At 61.9% G+C, this 16,358-nt stretch overlaps 1 protein-coding gene across 2 annotated transcripts in view; it reads left to right on the top strand.

Moving 5' to 3' along the window:
- PHRF1 (PHD and ring finger domains 1) overlaps window positions 1-15,971 on the top strand; it is a 28,522-nt gene extending 12,551 nt beyond the window's left edge. The window contains exons 7-19 of one of the 2 annotated variants that reach the window (XM_025991519.2): window positions 172-290; window positions 3,490-3,587; window positions 3,705-3,880; window positions 4,502-4,628; window positions 7,595-7,722; window positions 9,147-9,328; window positions 9,777-9,893; window positions 10,414-10,568; window positions 11,550-14,144; window positions 14,389-14,546; window positions 14,700-14,960; window positions 15,050-15,178; window positions 15,587-15,971. In XM_025991519.2, the coding sequence (XP_025847304.1) occupies window positions 172-290; window positions 3,490-3,587; window positions 3,705-3,880; window positions 4,502-4,628; window positions 7,595-7,722; window positions 9,147-9,328; window positions 9,777-9,893; window positions 10,414-10,568; window positions 11,550-14,144; window positions 14,389-14,546; window positions 14,700-14,960; window positions 15,050-15,178; window positions 15,587-15,730 (4,389 nt within the window). In that variant the 3' untranslated portion in view covers window positions 15,731-15,971. Of the gene's footprint in view, window positions 1-171; window positions 291-3,489; window positions 3,588-3,704; window positions 3,881-4,501; window positions 4,629-7,594; window positions 7,723-9,146; window positions 9,329-9,773; window positions 9,894-10,413; window positions 10,569-11,549; window positions 14,145-14,388; window positions 14,547-14,699; window positions 14,961-15,049; window positions 15,179-15,586 lie in introns of both variants that reach the window. The other variant, XM_025991518.2, reaches the window with a different exon arrangement.
- Window positions 15,972-16,358: the final 387 nt, after the last annotated feature.

Below are 16,358 nucleotides of genomic sequence, written 5' to 3'. Positions count from 1 at the left end.
CTGCTTCTCTCTTGCCATTTGCGGTGCCCGTGTCCTGGCTGGTCCCCACCTGCCCGCTCTGGGGCCTTCCCCCGGGAGAAGCTGCTCCGTCCGCTATGTGTGAGCAGAATTGCTGACTCTGGGGATCAGGCTCCACTTGCTGTGTGACCAGCAGGGCTTTTCTGCTCTCAGATTCCAGTGGAGAATGCCAGAGCCGGAGAAGAGGAGGAGGAGGACCCAACCTTCTGTGAGGTGTGCGGTCGGAGTGACCGGGAGGACCGTCTGCTCCTCTGTGACGGCTGTGACGCTGGGTGAGCCTGGGCCCCTCACGGCAGCTCCAGGAGCAGAGGAGCTGCTTCTGCTGTCCCGATCCCTGACCAGCAGGACGTCACACAGGGCTGCTGCTCCGTGCGTCACACTGTGTGCTGTGGCCGCTGAGGCCAGGCCCTTGTGTCGGGAGCACCTGAGTCCCAGGCCGCTGGTTGGTAGCCGGCAGGGCTCACAGGCTCTTCGCACTGCTTATTCCCCCAGAGATTCTGAGACTGTTTAGCAGAGGTGCACATAAGGCTACAAGACGGAGAAGAGCCGAGGGGAACCTGAGAAATGGGGGCCGGGAGCCCAGACGTAGGTCACATGCAGGACCCCGCCTTCTATGAGGCCAAGTGACCCGTGTCCAGCAGACCCTAGCTCCTGGGAGCCTTTCCCCGGCCTCCTTGCGTCACGCTTCCTTTCTCAGGGGTTTTTCTGCTGTGAGCTCATGCTGAGAGGGTTGTGGCAGCCTCTTGAGACACGAGTGGTGGTAGGAGGAGCCCGTGGGGCTGTCAGGTCCGCAACTTCGTCTTATAGGTAGCCCTTCTGAGGGTTGGGCTGAGAAGCAGCAGGCGGCCAGCAGTCTCGAGCCCTGGTGGCCTAGAGCTGGCCCTAGAGGCCCCCCGGTTGCAGACTGGCCCAGGCTTTGACCCCTGACCAGGGCCTGCCTCCCCAGTGCCTCCTGCGTGGAGCTCAGTTGGCCACGTGCTCGCTCCCCAGATGATTGCCACAAGCTGTGCGTTTATCTTCCCCAGGCACCTCCACTCACACGGTCTGTCCAGGCTCCCTTCTCACAAGTGGCTGCCTGTGTGTGGGTGCTCCCGTTAGGGGGTCCCAGCGGGGGTCCCAGTCGTGTCTGATTGCCCCCTGCTCACTGGTTGCTGTGAGGACAGGAGAGGGCTGGCTGCCGTGGGTGTCCTATGAACCCTCGAGACCAGTCCCTGCTCTTGCCAGCCCTGTGCCTCGTTTACTGACTTGACTGCATGCGAGCAGGAAGCTGAGGAAGTACGGTCTCATGAGGCCCTGGGGCTAAGCAGGCAGCTCAGCACTCAGAGCTCAGCTCACGCAAAACCAGCCCACGGGCTGGTGGCCACGGTGGGCCTGGCACAGCTGGAGGCTGCAGGAGAGGCCATTCGAGGTAGGAGGGACTGCCTGTGGCCCTCGTTGCTGACCTCAGCTCTGCAGCCCGGGGCCCCAGCTGGATGCCAGATGTGGGTGCCTTCTGGTGGCCTCGAAGGCAGCGGGGAGCCCAGGTGAGGCTGTTGGAACTCCTGCTCACTAGGCCTCGTTGTTTTCCTGCAGCTTCTGAATCAAGCCCACGGTGCTCAGCTCCTTCGTCACAGTCAGTTCTTAATCCTACTAACTTGGCGGTGACACGTAGGGATATCTCACAACTCTGTTTACTATCCTAAACTGTGTTCATAAATGTAACGTGTCAGCATGTCTTACATGCTTGGGTTATTTAGCAGATAACTCAAGTACATAAAAATCCTAATGAATCTAGAACGTTCAGACGGATGAGCATAGTGATCTGTCTCCAAGCATCCTCACACTTAACGTTTGCCGCCTGCCAAATCCTCCTGTGAGATGCTCTCTGTCGTTACCAAGTCCGAAATGACTCAGTTGTTCTTTTAGAGATGGATGCACAAGGCCGTAGGTACACAAATGTGTAGCAGATCTTTTCACTTACAGGAAGCAAGGTTCACATTATCTCTGATGCTTAAAAAAATTTTGCAATTTAACGTAAAGGTGTCCAGTCACTAGGGAAACCGCTGAGGACGTCACGGTGCTGCATCACTGCGGCATCCTGGCGGGCAGGGTGGCAGTTCTGGGCGGCTGCAGTGGCGGGGCCCTCTGTCAGTGCGAGTCCATGCGGCCTGGCCGTGGAGTGGCTTAGCTGGGCCAGGCACCTATCATGCACCAGTGGCCTCCACTCAAGGTCCTGGAGCTTGGCATGAGGAGAAAACCAGGTGGACCATGTCGGAGCCTTGAAATGCTTTTTTTTTTTTTCTTTCTTGAAATGCTTTGTGAGAAGCAACGCTGTTACTGATCCTACCCCTGAAAAAGCACATGGGGGGGGGCTTCTGAGGCTGGTATCCACTGCAGGTGCTGCCCAGGACTTGATGCTGGCCTGGGCTTGCTGGCTTGCATTCCAGGAGGAACCCCTCAGCCCTCACTTCCATTCCTGTGGTTCTCGTGTGAGGTCCCAGCGGGAGGGTCACGGGGTGAGGGTTTCCACCTGTCCTGGCTCCCTGGATCCCCACGGTCCATCACGGTGAGCCGTTCCTGGTTCTCAATCTGGGCTCAGGTCGCCAGGGATTTGTCCGGGTCTTGGGCTAGAGAAGCTTGGGCCAGCTTGGAGAAGGCTGGCACGGGCAGCCCGCGTCAGCAGTGACTCTTCTAAACCGCTGTCCTTGAAGGCTGGATAGAAGGAACTGGATGACCGTGGTCAGGCCACACTTCCATTCACTCAGCAGACAAAGCCTTTCTTTCTGTATTAGCTTCTCAGACTGGATCGTGAAGTGTGAGGTGCCAGCATTTGAAACTCTTGGGGCTGCTGAATGACGCTGGGGGGGCGGGGGGCGAGCAAGGACAAGCCGAGGTCTCAACCAACCACAGACAAGCCTCCAGGTGCAGGACATCTGCCACGGTCAGCTGCAAGTCCCCCACGGGACAGAGCTGCCCTGGGTCACGTGGCCACCTAACTCAGTCCCTCCATGTAGGACGCCTCCCGTGGAGGCTTCGGGGACCGTGGGGCCCCCTTTGGAGGGCACAGCTGCCCAGCATCCCTGTGGGAAGGACGTGGGAACACTCGGAGCCTGATGTGTCCCGTGTGATGCACACGGAGCCCGCGCCATGTCCTCAGGGTCAGGTCTGGAGAGACGCTCTGGGCTGCCAGCAGTGCCTTTCTGCTGTGTGCTCGTGGCCTTTTCTCTGCCAGGAGATGGAGCACTGGGTGCCTCCCTCTCCTAAGGACCCCGCTCCATGGGTCAGGGCCCCACCCTCACGACCTCGTGTAACCTCAGCCCCCAGTGATCCCATCTCCAAATGCAGCCACTTCAGGTGTCCGGGCTTCCGTCTGGGCTTGGGGACACAAATCTGTCTGCAGCTGGGTGCATCACGCTCCTGCGACCCACCTGCACGGCCGTCGGCGGCCCTGGGTCATACAGTGACCCTCTGTGTGCCCTCTGGCTCCCATAGGTACCACATGGAGTGTTTGGACCCTCCTCTCCAGGAGGTGCCGGTGGATGAGTGGTTCTGTCCAGAATGTGCTGCGCCTGGAGCTGCTGTTGACGCCGGTAAGGCCCCACCTCCGTCCCAGGCAGGGAGCGCTCAGCAGAGTTCTCGTGGGAGACCCCGTAGGGCTGTGTGGGTGTGGTGGGCGCTTCTCAGTCTGGGACCTTTGTCCTTTACAGACGCAGGTCCTGTGAGCGAGGAAGAGGTGGCCCTACTCTTGGCTGACGTGGTGCCCACCACCAGCCGGCTTCGGCCGCACACAGGGAGGACCCGAGCTATTGCCAGGACGAGGCAGAGCGAGAGGGTCCGCGCTACCGTGAACCGGAATCGGATCTCCACCGCTAGGAGGATCCAGGTGGGTGCGCTGTGGCCGCCAGCCCGGCTGTAGAGCTGCCCAGGGGCTCTGGGGAGGGGGGCGGTCGGCAGGGGGCGGTGTGCGAGGGCAGCTGTGTGTGCAGTCGAACCCCACGTCCTGGCTGCTGTGAAGGGAACCAGGCCCAGCTTGCCCCACACCAGCCTGCCAGCCACCCATGGGCCTGCACCCCCCGTGCGCTGCTCCCCGTAGCAGCACGGGCTGCTGTCGGCACTGGGAGGGCGCTCGCCAGGGGAAGGCGCGGAGCACGGAGCACCCGGCTGGGGGACTCCCGGGGACCCCGTGGACCCCGTGTTCATCTCCCTGTGTGGCCCTGCTCCGCACCAGCACGGTGCCCTGGCCCTGCAGCTGGCTCCTCGCGGCCTGCCTGGCCCTCCTCCACGTTCCTGCCCTGAACGTGTTACTGGGGGGCCCTCCCAGGCCTTGAACCCTCAGGAAGCCTGCCGTGGTTTGTCTTTGAGAAGCGAGAAGGGGACACCCGCTAAGCCTGCTGCAGCCTGAGGGTATCTGGCCCCCATGGGTGGCCTGGTGGGGGCCAGTGCGGGGTCCCTCAAGGCTCTGGGGCGGCGCTGCCCCGCCAACGGCACCCTCCTTGCCACGCAGCATGTCCCGCGGTACCTCATGTCTTCTCTGCTGGACGAGACCATCGAGGCGGTCGCTGTGGGTCTGAGCACTGCCGTGTACCAGCGCCCCTTGACGCCCCGGGCCCCCAAGCGCAGGAGGAGAACAGGTAAGCCCAGGTGTGGCTCGGCCCCCAGGAGCTTCACCCCAGAGGCCCTGCAGGTTCTGCAGGCTGGTGTTTTCAGGGGTCAGAAGGGCCGCTCCGGTCTGGTCTGTGCACATGTGAACGTTGCTGCAGGCCTTGAGGTCTCTGCAGCCACAGCCCTGCAGGCGCGTCAGGGCGACTCGGCCACCCCGACCTTGGTTAGGGACTGTGAGACTTTGTGGCCAAACTGCCTTTTTCCCTCTACACGTAGCAGCACAGCGGGAGGACCCTGGTTATGGGCTTTTGTGCGCAGGTGCTGTCCAGGTGATGAATTGGCTGCTTTCTTGTCCTTTTCCTGGCTTAGTTCCTGTACGTCCCGTCCTTGCCTTGTGTCCGTGGGTGCCTCCTGGGAAGAGGCCTGGGGCGGCGTGGGTCCAGTTGCTCACACGGGTGCCCGCTCGAGCTCGGCGGCGGCCTAGAGCATGAGGCGGGAGCTCTGATCGTCATCTGGGGGTGCTCCTGCCTCGAGGGGCCCTGCCCCTCCCCTCGCTGACCCGGGGAGGTCACTGTGGCCTTGTGCTCGCCTCTTTGATTGGTGGGTGATGATCTGAGGTGTTACAGCGACAGCGGTACAGATCCAGGCTTGATGGCGATGACGCTTGCCCCGCCTGGCCTGCTCCCTGGCCCCGGCCCCCTGGCCCCCCAGCCACCACCCTTCTTCACACTGGATGTTAGCTTCGCCTGTTTTCAGCCTTCACGTGGCGAGACGTTCATAGGACCTTGGATGCGCGGGTTTGCCGCTCAGCGTGGTGGTTTTGGACTCTGTGGTTGTGTCTGTGATGGACGGACTTTGTGTATCGTTGAGGAATATCCGTGTTACGCGCACAGCACAATTTGCTGCTCCAGTTTCCCTCGAGGGTCGTTTGGGCTGTTACTGGGTGGCTGCGAATGTTTGGGGTGTGCCTGTACCGGGGTCTTGAGGGCAGGCGTCGGAGAAGACCACACTGTGGGCTCGGAGGCTCAAGGCACGCTTCAGGCTGCGTGGCTGTCTGCCCCGTGGCCTGAGAGCCGCGCGGCCCCCGGCGCTGGGGGTGGTCGGTGCTGGTCCCCGTGCCCTGCATCCCCTGCCACTGCTGCCGAGCCCCGGGTGCCGTCCGGCCCTGTCGCTGGTGGGGTGCCGGCACGGGCAGCCTGCGCCCGTGTCTCCGTCTGTGGGACCGTGCTGTGCGTGCTCTCTGCCGCTGGTTGGCCGTCCCACGTGGCGTGAAGGGCATAAGGGCCTTCCTTCCTATCTCTGTTCCCCTCGTCTTGTTTCAGAAGTGCCAGGTCTCTGTGCTGGCACGTGTCTGCTCACTGCACCTCCATCGCACAGAGACGGCCCCAGGCCATCCGCTTCAGGCGATGCCAGTGCTGTGGTTCGAGGCGGGACTGGAAGGTTTTCCTTTGGTCCGTAAGATGTACCCAGCAAGGACCGGCCGCGCCCGTTACCTGTGCTTTGGCAGCTGAGCATCCTTCTGTCCCGGTCACGCCTTCATCTTGCCTGGTGGGGTTTTTGGTTTGGGCTTTGGTTTGGTTTGAGGTTCTTTTGGTTTTTCTTTAAAAGAAAAAAAAAAAAGATTTTATTTATTTCTTCATGAGAGACACAGGCAGAGGGAGAAGCAGGCTCCATGCAGGGAGCCCGACGTGGGACTCAATCCCAGGACCCCGGGGTCACGCCCTGGGCTGAAGGCAGGCGCTGAACTGCTGAGCCCCCCAGGGATTCCCTTTTTTGGCTTTTCTAGTGAATTTTTAATTGTTTTTACAGACCCCTGTCAACCCTGGGAGGCCTGGGGGAAACGAGTAATGAACCTGCACCCAGCCGTCCTGCCCCGGCCCGGCCTCCCTACCGCCCCGCCCTGCCCCATATTGGTCCGAAGCCCGTCCTTGGCGCTCGCGTCCTTTCACCTGTCGGTGTGTTCCGATGTGTTTCTAAAGGAGGTGGTCCTTCTCCCTTCCCCCTAAGCCCAGTACCCCCGCGGCCCCCGACGAGGAGAACAGGAATTCCTGAGCGCCGTGAGATAACCTCTCAGCGTTGAAAGCTCTAAATGTGTCATAAATGTGATAGAATCTTTAGAAATAGTTTATTTGAATCCAGAGCCGAACGAGATCCCTGTTGCGTTGGCGGTGGGGCCTGGCGAGTGTCTCCGTGCGACTTGGCCGCACAGGGAACCAGGTCGCCATGGGCGCCCCTCCCAGCCCTGCAGCCTGCGAGGGGGTGCAGCACCTGCTGGTTTCCCTGCTTGTGAGCCGGCGCCCCGGGAACTCAGGCAGGGCAAGGGGTTTCCTCCTGTGCTGGCTGCCGCCCAGGCCTCGGGGGCTTGGGACTACATCTAGTTGAATCCTTGTGCAGAGCTCAGGGTCCGGGTGGGGTTAGGAACTTGAGGACTTTGCTACGCGCGTTGTGTTGATGGCGACCTGAGGGCCGATCACCAGGGCTCCGTGGAACCCCTCCTTCCGGGCTAAAGCGCCTGTGGTCGCCCAGGGGCTGTGGGAGCGTCCTGGGAGGAGGAGCCCCTTGAGCCAACTGTGTCTCTGAGCCCGGGGGTTTGTGCGGCAACTGGTTCCCCTCTGCTGGGGGCTCCTCTGTGGTTAGACCGAGAGGGCGCGGGCCTGGGGCCGGTGGTTTCATTTTACTCTGGGTTGTTGCGGTTTGTTTTTTAATTTTGTTACGTGACCACGTGAAACACTTACTAGTAACGGAGGTCGGGTCTGTAATCCGTGGCCTCTGGAGGCGCCCTGTGTCCTCTGCACTGCCTGCCCTCTCTCGCTCCTCCACGGGAAGCACAGAGCTTTAGGTGATGTTCTATTTCTCCATGTAAAACCCCGGGCCAGTACGCACAGCCGTCTATGCGCCAGGGCCCGGCGGGTGCAGCGCCTGAGTGAGGGGGACGTGCAGGGGCAGGGGCCTCCGGTTCCCGGCGAAGCACAGACTCCCAGGGTGCTCTTTGCAGGAAGACGGAAGAAAGCGTCAGGAAGAAGGAAAGCGCAGCCCAGGTCGTCCGTGAAGAGCAGGAGCTCCGGGGCGAGGTCTAAGAAACGCCAGGGCCGCGTGAAGAAGAGAAAAGGGAACAAGTCAAAGGTAGGCTCGGACGGCGTGTCGCTGCGGCTGTCGTTCCCGTGCGCGGCAGGTGCTGGGACTCAGAAACACCCACCTTTCTGTAAAAATGAACATTTCTGCAGCACAGATTAAAGCTGGGGCTAGCCAAGAGGTCGTCCAGGACCCTTTCCAGCAGCTGGGCGGCCCGGGGCTTGTGTACAACTCCTGGGACCCCAGGGTGGGCCCTGTGGGGCGCGGAGGGCAGGCCACCCAGGGGGTGTGGGGGCGGCGGGGCCGGGGCCACCAGCTTGTTGGGGAGGCCAGCGGATTGTTAGCTGGAGTGTGGAGCTGCTGGGAGCTGGGGGCGTCGAGAGGGGAACGCTGGCTGGGTGTGCGGCCGGGTTTTTGGCCAGACTGGTCTTGTCCTGGCCGAGGTGACTCGAGTGGGTCACCCGTGGGCTCCTCGTCCTCTAGTTCCTCACAAGCAGGCTTTGAGAGCGGGCCCCTCCGTGTGCGTGCAGCCCGCGCTGCGTGTCCCTGCTCTGAAGGATTTTCCTCCCTGCAACTACCGGGCTGGACGCTGACATCACCTTAGTACACGAAACCTAAGATGCTCCGTTGTGGCCATGGTTCAGGTGCTTGCTGCATCTGTACGTGGATTCACGCTCAGATCATTGCCGTTGGCTGATGAACGTACTGTACGCTTACGGAAACCTGTACTCAGGTTTTTTTTTTTTTTTTTTTTTTTTTTTTTTTTAAGGATTTCTATTTGAGAGAGCAAGTGAGAGCTCACAGGAGCAGGGGGAGGGACACAGGCACAGGGAGAAGCAGGGAACCCGACGTGGGGCTTGATCTCAGGACCCCCAAGATCATGACCTGGGCCGAAGCCAAGACGCAGGCACTAACCACGCAGGCACCCCTCCCTGTGTCTAAATGGAGCATGTGAACAGCTGCTCTGGTGGTTCATTCAGGCGGACTTCCTGGAGGGACAAGAAGCCAAAGCTGTGGCCACACATGGGTGTGGGTGGCACACTGGCCGCGTCCCGCTGTGTGGACCCTTCACGCCCGAGCCTGAGCCTGGGCTTGGCTGCGTGTCGCTGTCTCCCCTGCCGGGGTGTCCGGGGACTGTGGCCCCGAGTGCACACATATGGGAGTGCTGTCCCCTCAGCCCTGCCCCTCGGGTGGTTTTTAAAACACCTGTCAAATCAGTCATCCCTCAAATGGTTTGTTCACTGCTTGTGAATTTTTGTAGAAAACAGACCACCTGGTAACAGCAACGTGCGAAGTTCCTGCGGGTAGTGGTGTGCTGTGGGGGGGGATTTTGGGCTGTATAAGGACCCGTGGAGCGTCATCGTTGCTACAGGCCAAGCCCTGCGGCTCTGGTGTGGCATTTACTCAGCCGTGTTTCTAGAGCCTTCAGGTTCCGTCTTTCTTATCATTCCTTTCCTTTTATGACTTTGGTTCAGAATGAAGCTACAGCTCGCTCCCGCATCGCTCGGACACTGGGCCTCCGGGGTCCGGCCTGCGGAGGCTGCATCCCCTCTGTGCACAAGCCGGCAGAGCCCTCTCTGGGGCTGATGCGTGCAGACATTGGAGCGGCCTCTCTGTCGCTCTTTGGAGACCCCTATGAGCTGGACCCCTTTGACAGGTAACGGGGGCTGCCCTGCAGGGGGACTCCCCTCCTTCCTCTCCCCTTCCTTCCCTCCCTCTTTCCCTTCCTCTCCACTTCCCTCCCTCCTTTCTTCCACCCTTCCCTTCCTCCTTCCTTCCCTCCCTCCTTCCTTCTTCCCTCCCTCCTTCCTTCATGGGCAGTGAGCCTCAGGTTTTGCATTTGTAAAATGAGGGAAAGGACTCGACTCCTTTTCAGATTCCTTCAGGTGGGGTGAGGAGGGAACTCTCCGCACCTGCCAACATGGAGAAGCCCTGTTGTGCCCATCCGCCCGCCCTTGCCCTGTACCCACTCAGAGGCTTGGGTAGAAGCTGTGTTGGGCTGGGGCACAAGTGCTGCGCCAAGTAGAGCTGAGGAGGGGCCGGGGTCTCCCTGGGCCTCCACTGTGGGGTCACCGTTCCTGTGGGCTCTGTGCTTTCTCCAGCAGTGAGGACCAGTCTACAAACCCTGCTTCCCCTTTGAGCGCCAAGAGGAGGGTTCTGTCCCAGTCAGCACTGCGTTCTCACCGGCCCGTGGCCAGGCCTGTGGCCATGGGGCTCTCCAGGTATGTGCTGGCGGGGACCGTGGTCCTGGGGTGGAGCCAGCAGGGCTCCATATGGGCCTGGAACCCTGCGTGTTCACCGTGCCTGTTCTGGGGCGTGTGCTGAAGTCCAGGGCACCAGGATGCATGGCCAGCCAGAGCCTGCCTGGGCTGAGCTGGGGGCCAGTGGCCGTAGGTGCTTGAGGCCGCCTCCGCATGCCCACCTTGGCCACAGAGCTGCTGTCCGTGCTGCTGCCCCAGGCTGGACTGTTTTCTTCTGTTCACCCATCCAACAAAACCAATGGAACCGGTCAATAGGGTGCCTGTTGGTGGCAGTTGGGGCCAGAAGCATCGGATGACTTCATCTCCAAACACCCTGCTTTTCTTTTCTTTTTTAGAGCTGCTGGGTGGGTCTGATGCCCTCTGCGTGCAGGGCCCCCGGCAGGCTGCCTCTTCCGCGTGTGGCAGCTGGGGGGGGGAGGGTGCACCTGCCTGGCCTGAGGGTCCCGGGCATGGGGAGGCAGCCATGGGTCTGTACCCACAGGAGGAGTGTTCCTGCTGCGGCACCTGAGCCAGAAGTGGACGAGGCCCCGGTCCCTGACCTGGTGGGGAGCATCCTGTCGGGCCAGAGCCTCCTCATGATGAACAGCGCCGACATCATCATCCATCGGGACGGCTCCCTCAGCGCCAAGAGAGCAGGTGAGGTGGCCACTGCACGGAGCCAGCAGTGTCCACGGGGAGCCCTCTGTGCCTTGGCGCTCTGGGAACTGAGAGGGTCACGTGACCCTTTGGTTCTCCTTGTGTCTGAGCGAGTGGTGGATGAGAGCTAAGATGGGGAGCTAAGATGAATCCTCCGCTCAAAACGTACGTGAAGGGGCAGGATTTTCTCAGTTCTTTGTTAGTTCTCCGTCCTCTTCTGAACAGAGGTTGCAGGCTGATGGTTTAGGTGATGGTGAGGTTCCTGTGCCTGCCGGCAGACCCGACATGGAGGGCGGGCAGGCTGTGCCCCTATGGCCCCCCTTTGTGACAAGTGTCTGTAAGTGGCGGGGGTGTTTTGCACGGCCACAGGGCACGGCTGTGAGGCTAAGAGAAAGTAAAACCCCCCACAGTGTCCTGTGAGACTGCCTGCAGGTGAGACCTGAATGCTGCCCCCAGGTGCGCAGAGGTCTAGCTCAAGGAGCAAGTGGAAATGGGCATTTGTTTACTTTTTTTTTTTTTTTTTTTTGTAAGATTTTGTTCATTCATTCATGAGACACAGAGAAAGAGGCAGAGACGCAGAGGGAGAAGCAGGCCCCATGCAGGGAGCCCGATGCGGGACTTGATTCCAGGACCCTAGGGCCATGCCCTGGGCTGAGGGCAAACGCTCAACCACTGAGCCACCTGGGTGTCCCTATAGCTTTTCTTCTTAAGATTTTATTTATTTGAGAGAGAATGTATATATGAGCAGGGAGAGGGGGCAAGGGAGAGGGAGAGCAGAAGGACACTCACTGCTGAGCAGGGAGCCCAACAGGGAGCTTGAGGTCATGACCCGAGCTGAAGTAGACGCTCCCCACACACACAGCCACCCAGGCACCCCGGGAATAAGCAGAAGAAAGCCATTGTAATCTGGGCCGAACCACGGACTGTGTGTCATAAAGGAGCGGGTGGGGACTGATGGCCACTCACCCTTGTGTCTTTCAGCACCTGTTTCGTTCCCACGGAGTGTGGGCAAGAACACAGGCGGCTCATCGCAAGGGGGCAAGCACCCTGGGCCCAGGGCCTGCCTGCAGCCTAGAGCCCCATGCGCGGGAAGCGGGCTGCAGAGCACGGGGCTGAGCTGTCGCAGTGGGCCCGCACCTTCCCGTGTCCCTGCGCTCTCAACAGGGGCGACCGTGAAACTGGACTCGTCGGTAACCCCTCCGTCAAGTCAGGCTCAGAACCCGTCAGGCGTGCGCGGGCCTGGCCTAAAGCAGAGGGACCACCCCCGATGTGATGGCGACAGGCCCGCTCTGCCTGCCAGCGCCGCACCCTCCAAGATCTCTGGTAGCTGCTCTCACTTGCCGCCGGCTGGCGCGCTGCTGGGCCAGGCCCTGAAGCCAGCTCCCAGGAGGCCTGACATCTCTGAGCTACCCAGAATACCAAAGGTCAGAAGGGAGGACTGTGGCGGCAGACGGGCGGATGCGGCCCCCACCAGCGAGCAGCGCATTGAGATCCCCAGCTCCTGCATCAGCCGCCTCACGGGCAGGGAGGGCCCCGGCCAGCCCGGCCACGGTGCCCGAGCAGAGGGCGAGCCCAGCAGCAGGGGCCCACAAGAGCCCCGGCCACACTCAGGGGGCGGCTCCCAGTCCCCCGCCTCCCTGGGACCCTCGAAGGGGAAGGGCGTCAGCTCGACGTTCGAGAGCTTCAGGATCAATATTCCCGGGAACACTGCGCATTCCGGCAGACTCTCCAACCCTGGCTTTTGTAACACCTTCCGGCCTGTCGACAACAAGGTGCAGAGGAAAGAGAACCCCTCCCCCCTCTTCTCCATCAGGAAGACCAAACAGCTCAAGAGTGAGATCTATGACCCCTTTGACCCCACAGGCTCCGACTCCAGTTCTGCCGGCAGCAGCCCCGAGCGCCTGGGCTCTGGCCTGCTGCCCTCCGAGATCACTCGCACCATCTCCATCAACAGCCCAAAGGCCCCAACGTTGCAGACTGTGCGCTGTGTCACCTCCTACACAGTGGAGACGGTCTTCGGGGCCGAGCCTGAGCCCCCGAGGGGGCCTTCTTCCAGCGTGCTCGAGCTCCAGGGCGAGGGGGCTCCCGAGGAGGCCTCCGACCTGGAGCGAGAGGGGCTAGGCCAGGAGGCTGCTGAGGGCCGGGGCTCGGCCTTCCGGGCACAGAGGCCGTCCCCATCCGAGCCGTGGGAGGACAAGGACCAGCTACCCTGCAGTACTTTCTTTGGCTCCGAGGAGCGGACAGTGACCTGCGTGACTGTGGCAGAGCCAGAGGCCCCACCCAGCCCGGACGCGCCGCAGACAACCACCCACAGGATCGTGGAGCTCAGGTCCCCGTCCTGCTCCCGCTCTACGTCCAGCTCCCGAGGCAGGAAGAAAGCCAAGAGGAAGCGGGCCTCTGCCAGGGAGCACCGGAGGACCCGCTCGGGCTCCCGCTCGGGCTCCCGCTCTGGGGACAGGAGCTCACGGTCCGTGTCGCCACCGGTGGGGGAGGACCACCCCAAGAGGCAGCAGACCAAGTCCCGGGGCCGGAGGTCTTCTAGTGACCACTCTAGCAGCCACGAGCGAGCTAAGCGGAAGAAGGCGAAGGAGGAGGGCAGGAGGAGGAAGAGGGACTCCTGGGGTCACGGCCGGCGGAGGTCCAGGTCCCGCTCAGGCAGCCCGGGGAGCTCGTCCCATGAACGCAGGGAGAGCAGGAGGAGGAAGCGGAGGCGGTCGGGGTCCAGGTCTCGGGGGAGGGAGTGCTCACCCGCCAGCAGCCTGGACAGAGCCCGGAGACACCGGCACCCGAGGGAGAGGAGCCGGGAGCGGCCCCGCATCAGGTGGGGCTCCCACGAGAGGAGGAAGCGGAGGTCCAGGTCACCAAGGTCGCCGAGCACGGAGCACAGGTCCCGGGAGCACCAGCGGCCTCGTTCCCATGAGAAGCGGCCGAGGCCTCGCTCCCCGGAGAGAAAGTTGGCAGCCGCGCCCCAGGAGGAGCAGAAGCCTGACAGGGAGCAGCCAGCCAGGCCGCCAGCCTCAGTGGGAGCGGACGCCTCACCGGTGGGGGCTGAGACCCGCAAGATGGCTGTGGAGGTCCCAGCTGAGTGTCCACCCGAGGACCTTGATTACGGTGACTCTGTGGAGGCGGGGCACATCTTTGAGGATTTTTCAAGTGAAGTCTTCCTCATGCAGCTTGATGACATGAGCTCCCCGCCCTCCCCGGAGAGCACGGACTCCTCCCCAGAGCGAGACTTCCCACCCAACCCTGCCGTGCCGCCTGCCAGCCAGCAGCAGGACGCCAGCCTGGCCGTGGCTGTCATCCGACGGGAGGTGTCCCTGATCCACGGCGAAGATGCCGCACAGCCCCCGCCCCAGGCTCAGGGCCTCGACGAGAAGCCCCTGCTCCAGCAGGATGCAGCTGGGGCTGGCCCGATGCCCAGCGCCCTGGGGAGCCAGGCTGTGGGCGGGGTATCCGTGGGAAAGGAGGAAGGCCCTTCGCAGACCCCCTTGCTGCGGGCCAAAGCCCTGGTGAAGAGAGTCACCTGGAACCTCCAGGACGCGGAGAGCAGTGCCCCTGCCGAGGACCGAGGCCTGCGTGAGTAGGGGTCTCCGGCGGGCGCTTGGGGGGCCAGTGGACCGGGGTGTGTGTGAAGATGGCCCTGGGTGACCGCTGGGAGGTCTTCTCTCTGGGTGGCAGCATAGGCCGTGAGGCAGGGTGGTGGCTGCAGCCTGGCCTGTGGTCCTTGCTGCTGGGATGCTCCTCTGGAATTTTCAGCCAGGAAGCAGCTTCTGGCCCAGAGTGGCCACAGAGCACCCACCTCCTCTGTGTTGGCCCTCAGGGACGCCGCTTCACAGGCCTCAGAAGCCCCGGGAAGGGGTCTGGGAAGCAGAGGACATGGGCCCCTCGGTGGGCTTCCAGCAGACATCCTTCTCTGAGCCCCCTCCCCCCGGCTATGCGCTTCCAGAGTCTGGCTTCCCCGACGCTGAGCCCTCTCAGGTGGGTGCCTGGGCCGGAGGGACGTGGTCTGGCGCCCAGCCACACAAGCTGTGCCAGGCTGGGGCTGAGGGACTTCCCTCTCTGGCCAGGGCTGCTCCTGCTGTGGGGCCGGAAGTGGGAGCACCACCCTAAGCTGTCTGTGTTTTCGTCCAGGTTTATACGTCCAACCTGCCTCCCGCCCCAGCTCTGCCCGTGAGCCTCCCACCCTACGCACCGGCCAGCCAGCCCACGGTGCAGTTCATCCTGCAGGGGAGCCTGCCCCTGGCCAGCTGTGGGGTTGCACAGAGCCCGGCCCCTGTGCCCACCTCCCTGGCCACGGCCTCGGAGCCAGCCGGCCACTCCACTGGCGCCAGCAACTCCGAGGAGAAGACGGCCACTCCCAGGCCTGCCGCAGAGAAGGCCAAGAATGAGGAGGTGAGTACAGGCCCTCCCCGCTCGGTGCCAGGCCATGTGCAGCCCTGTGTGCAGGTGGGGCGGTCACACGCGTGTGTCCTTGCTCTCAGTACATGAAGAAGCTGCACATGCAGGAGCGGGCAGTGGAGGAAGTGAAGCTGGCTATCAAGCCCTTCTACCAGAAGAGGGAGGTGACGAAGGACGAGTACAAGGACATTCTCCGCAAGGCGGTACAGAAGGTGGGTGTGGGTGGACAGGGCGGGGGCCGGGGCAGCATGGTCACATCCTGGCTGCAGCCAGAGGCCACTTCCGTCTTCCTGTCCCAGTAGCTCATAGGTGCTTGGGAAAGGTAAGCACTGGAGTTTGGGAGGGGACGGGACAGCGCTTTGTAGCTTGTTCCTTGGGCAAAGTAACAGAAGGTACGTAATGCACCACGCTTGCAGGTGGGAAAGCAGGAGCCCGAGACACCGACGGTTCTCAGGCCCAGGGCGTCAGGGCCAAATCCGTGGCTCGCAGGCCACAGTCTCCGGCTGGGAGACGGACCCTCAGCCGCCGTGCGAGGCAGGCACAGCAGGGGATGTCGGGCTCTGTACCCTATGGTCCCTGTGGGGACGTGTGGATCATCTGTGTCTCTCCCCTCCCCCCAGATATGCCACAGCAAGAGCGGAGAGATCAACCCCGTGAAGGTGGGCAACCTGGTCAAGGCCTATGTGGACAAATACAGACACATGCGCAGGCACCGCAGGGCCGAGGCTGGCGAGGAGGCACCCGCCCAGGGCCCTGAGAGCTGAGGGCGGGGAGAGCAGGGGGCACTGGCCCCCCCTGTCCCCGAGCAATTCTGTTGAGAGTGGCAGAAGCAGAAAACTCTGAAGACACCCAGCCAGCACTCCTGCATTCAGGGTTCTGTGATCACACTTGCTCTGTGCACCAGGCCTGCTTACAGTTTAAAACTGGACTTTTTTATATGTATATTATAGATATACACTGTTTCCATTCTGTTCTAATTTATCAAAAATGGATTATCTTTAGAAACTTCTTGATTGACTCAGTACTTGAAAGGTGAAGCCTCTGGCGATCAGGAGGGGCCTGGGGGGTGGAAGGAGCCCCCGACTCCCCTCACGGGTGCCCGATGTCCTGCCCTGTGTAATAAGGGAAGGCCACTCCTGGCTTCGCTGTCGTGTGCTGTAAAGAACGCTCGTGTTTGCTGCCTCCCAGCAGGCAGCGCAGTGCTTGGATTGGAAGGCGGGGCCCTGCGCAGAGCTGGGTCGGCCGCTCGTGGTGCCCACCCCCCAGCACACCTGCCAGGAGCGTTTTGTGTTCTTTGAGTAGAGTTTGTTGGCTCTAAAGCGTGTGGCCTGTTTCTTCATGGTGAAGACAGAGGAGAGCGGGTTGCACAGGAGGCCTGAGTGGGAGTGCGTG

This window comes from Vulpes vulpes, chromosome 5 (assembly GCF_048418805.1).
Source record: "Vulpes vulpes isolate BD-2025 chromosome 5, VulVul3, whole genome shotgun sequence".
NCBI classification, from domain to species: Eukaryota; Metazoa; Chordata; class Mammalia; order Carnivora; family Canidae; genus Vulpes; species Vulpes vulpes.
This window is presented reverse-complemented; position numbering and strand designations above follow the sequence as displayed.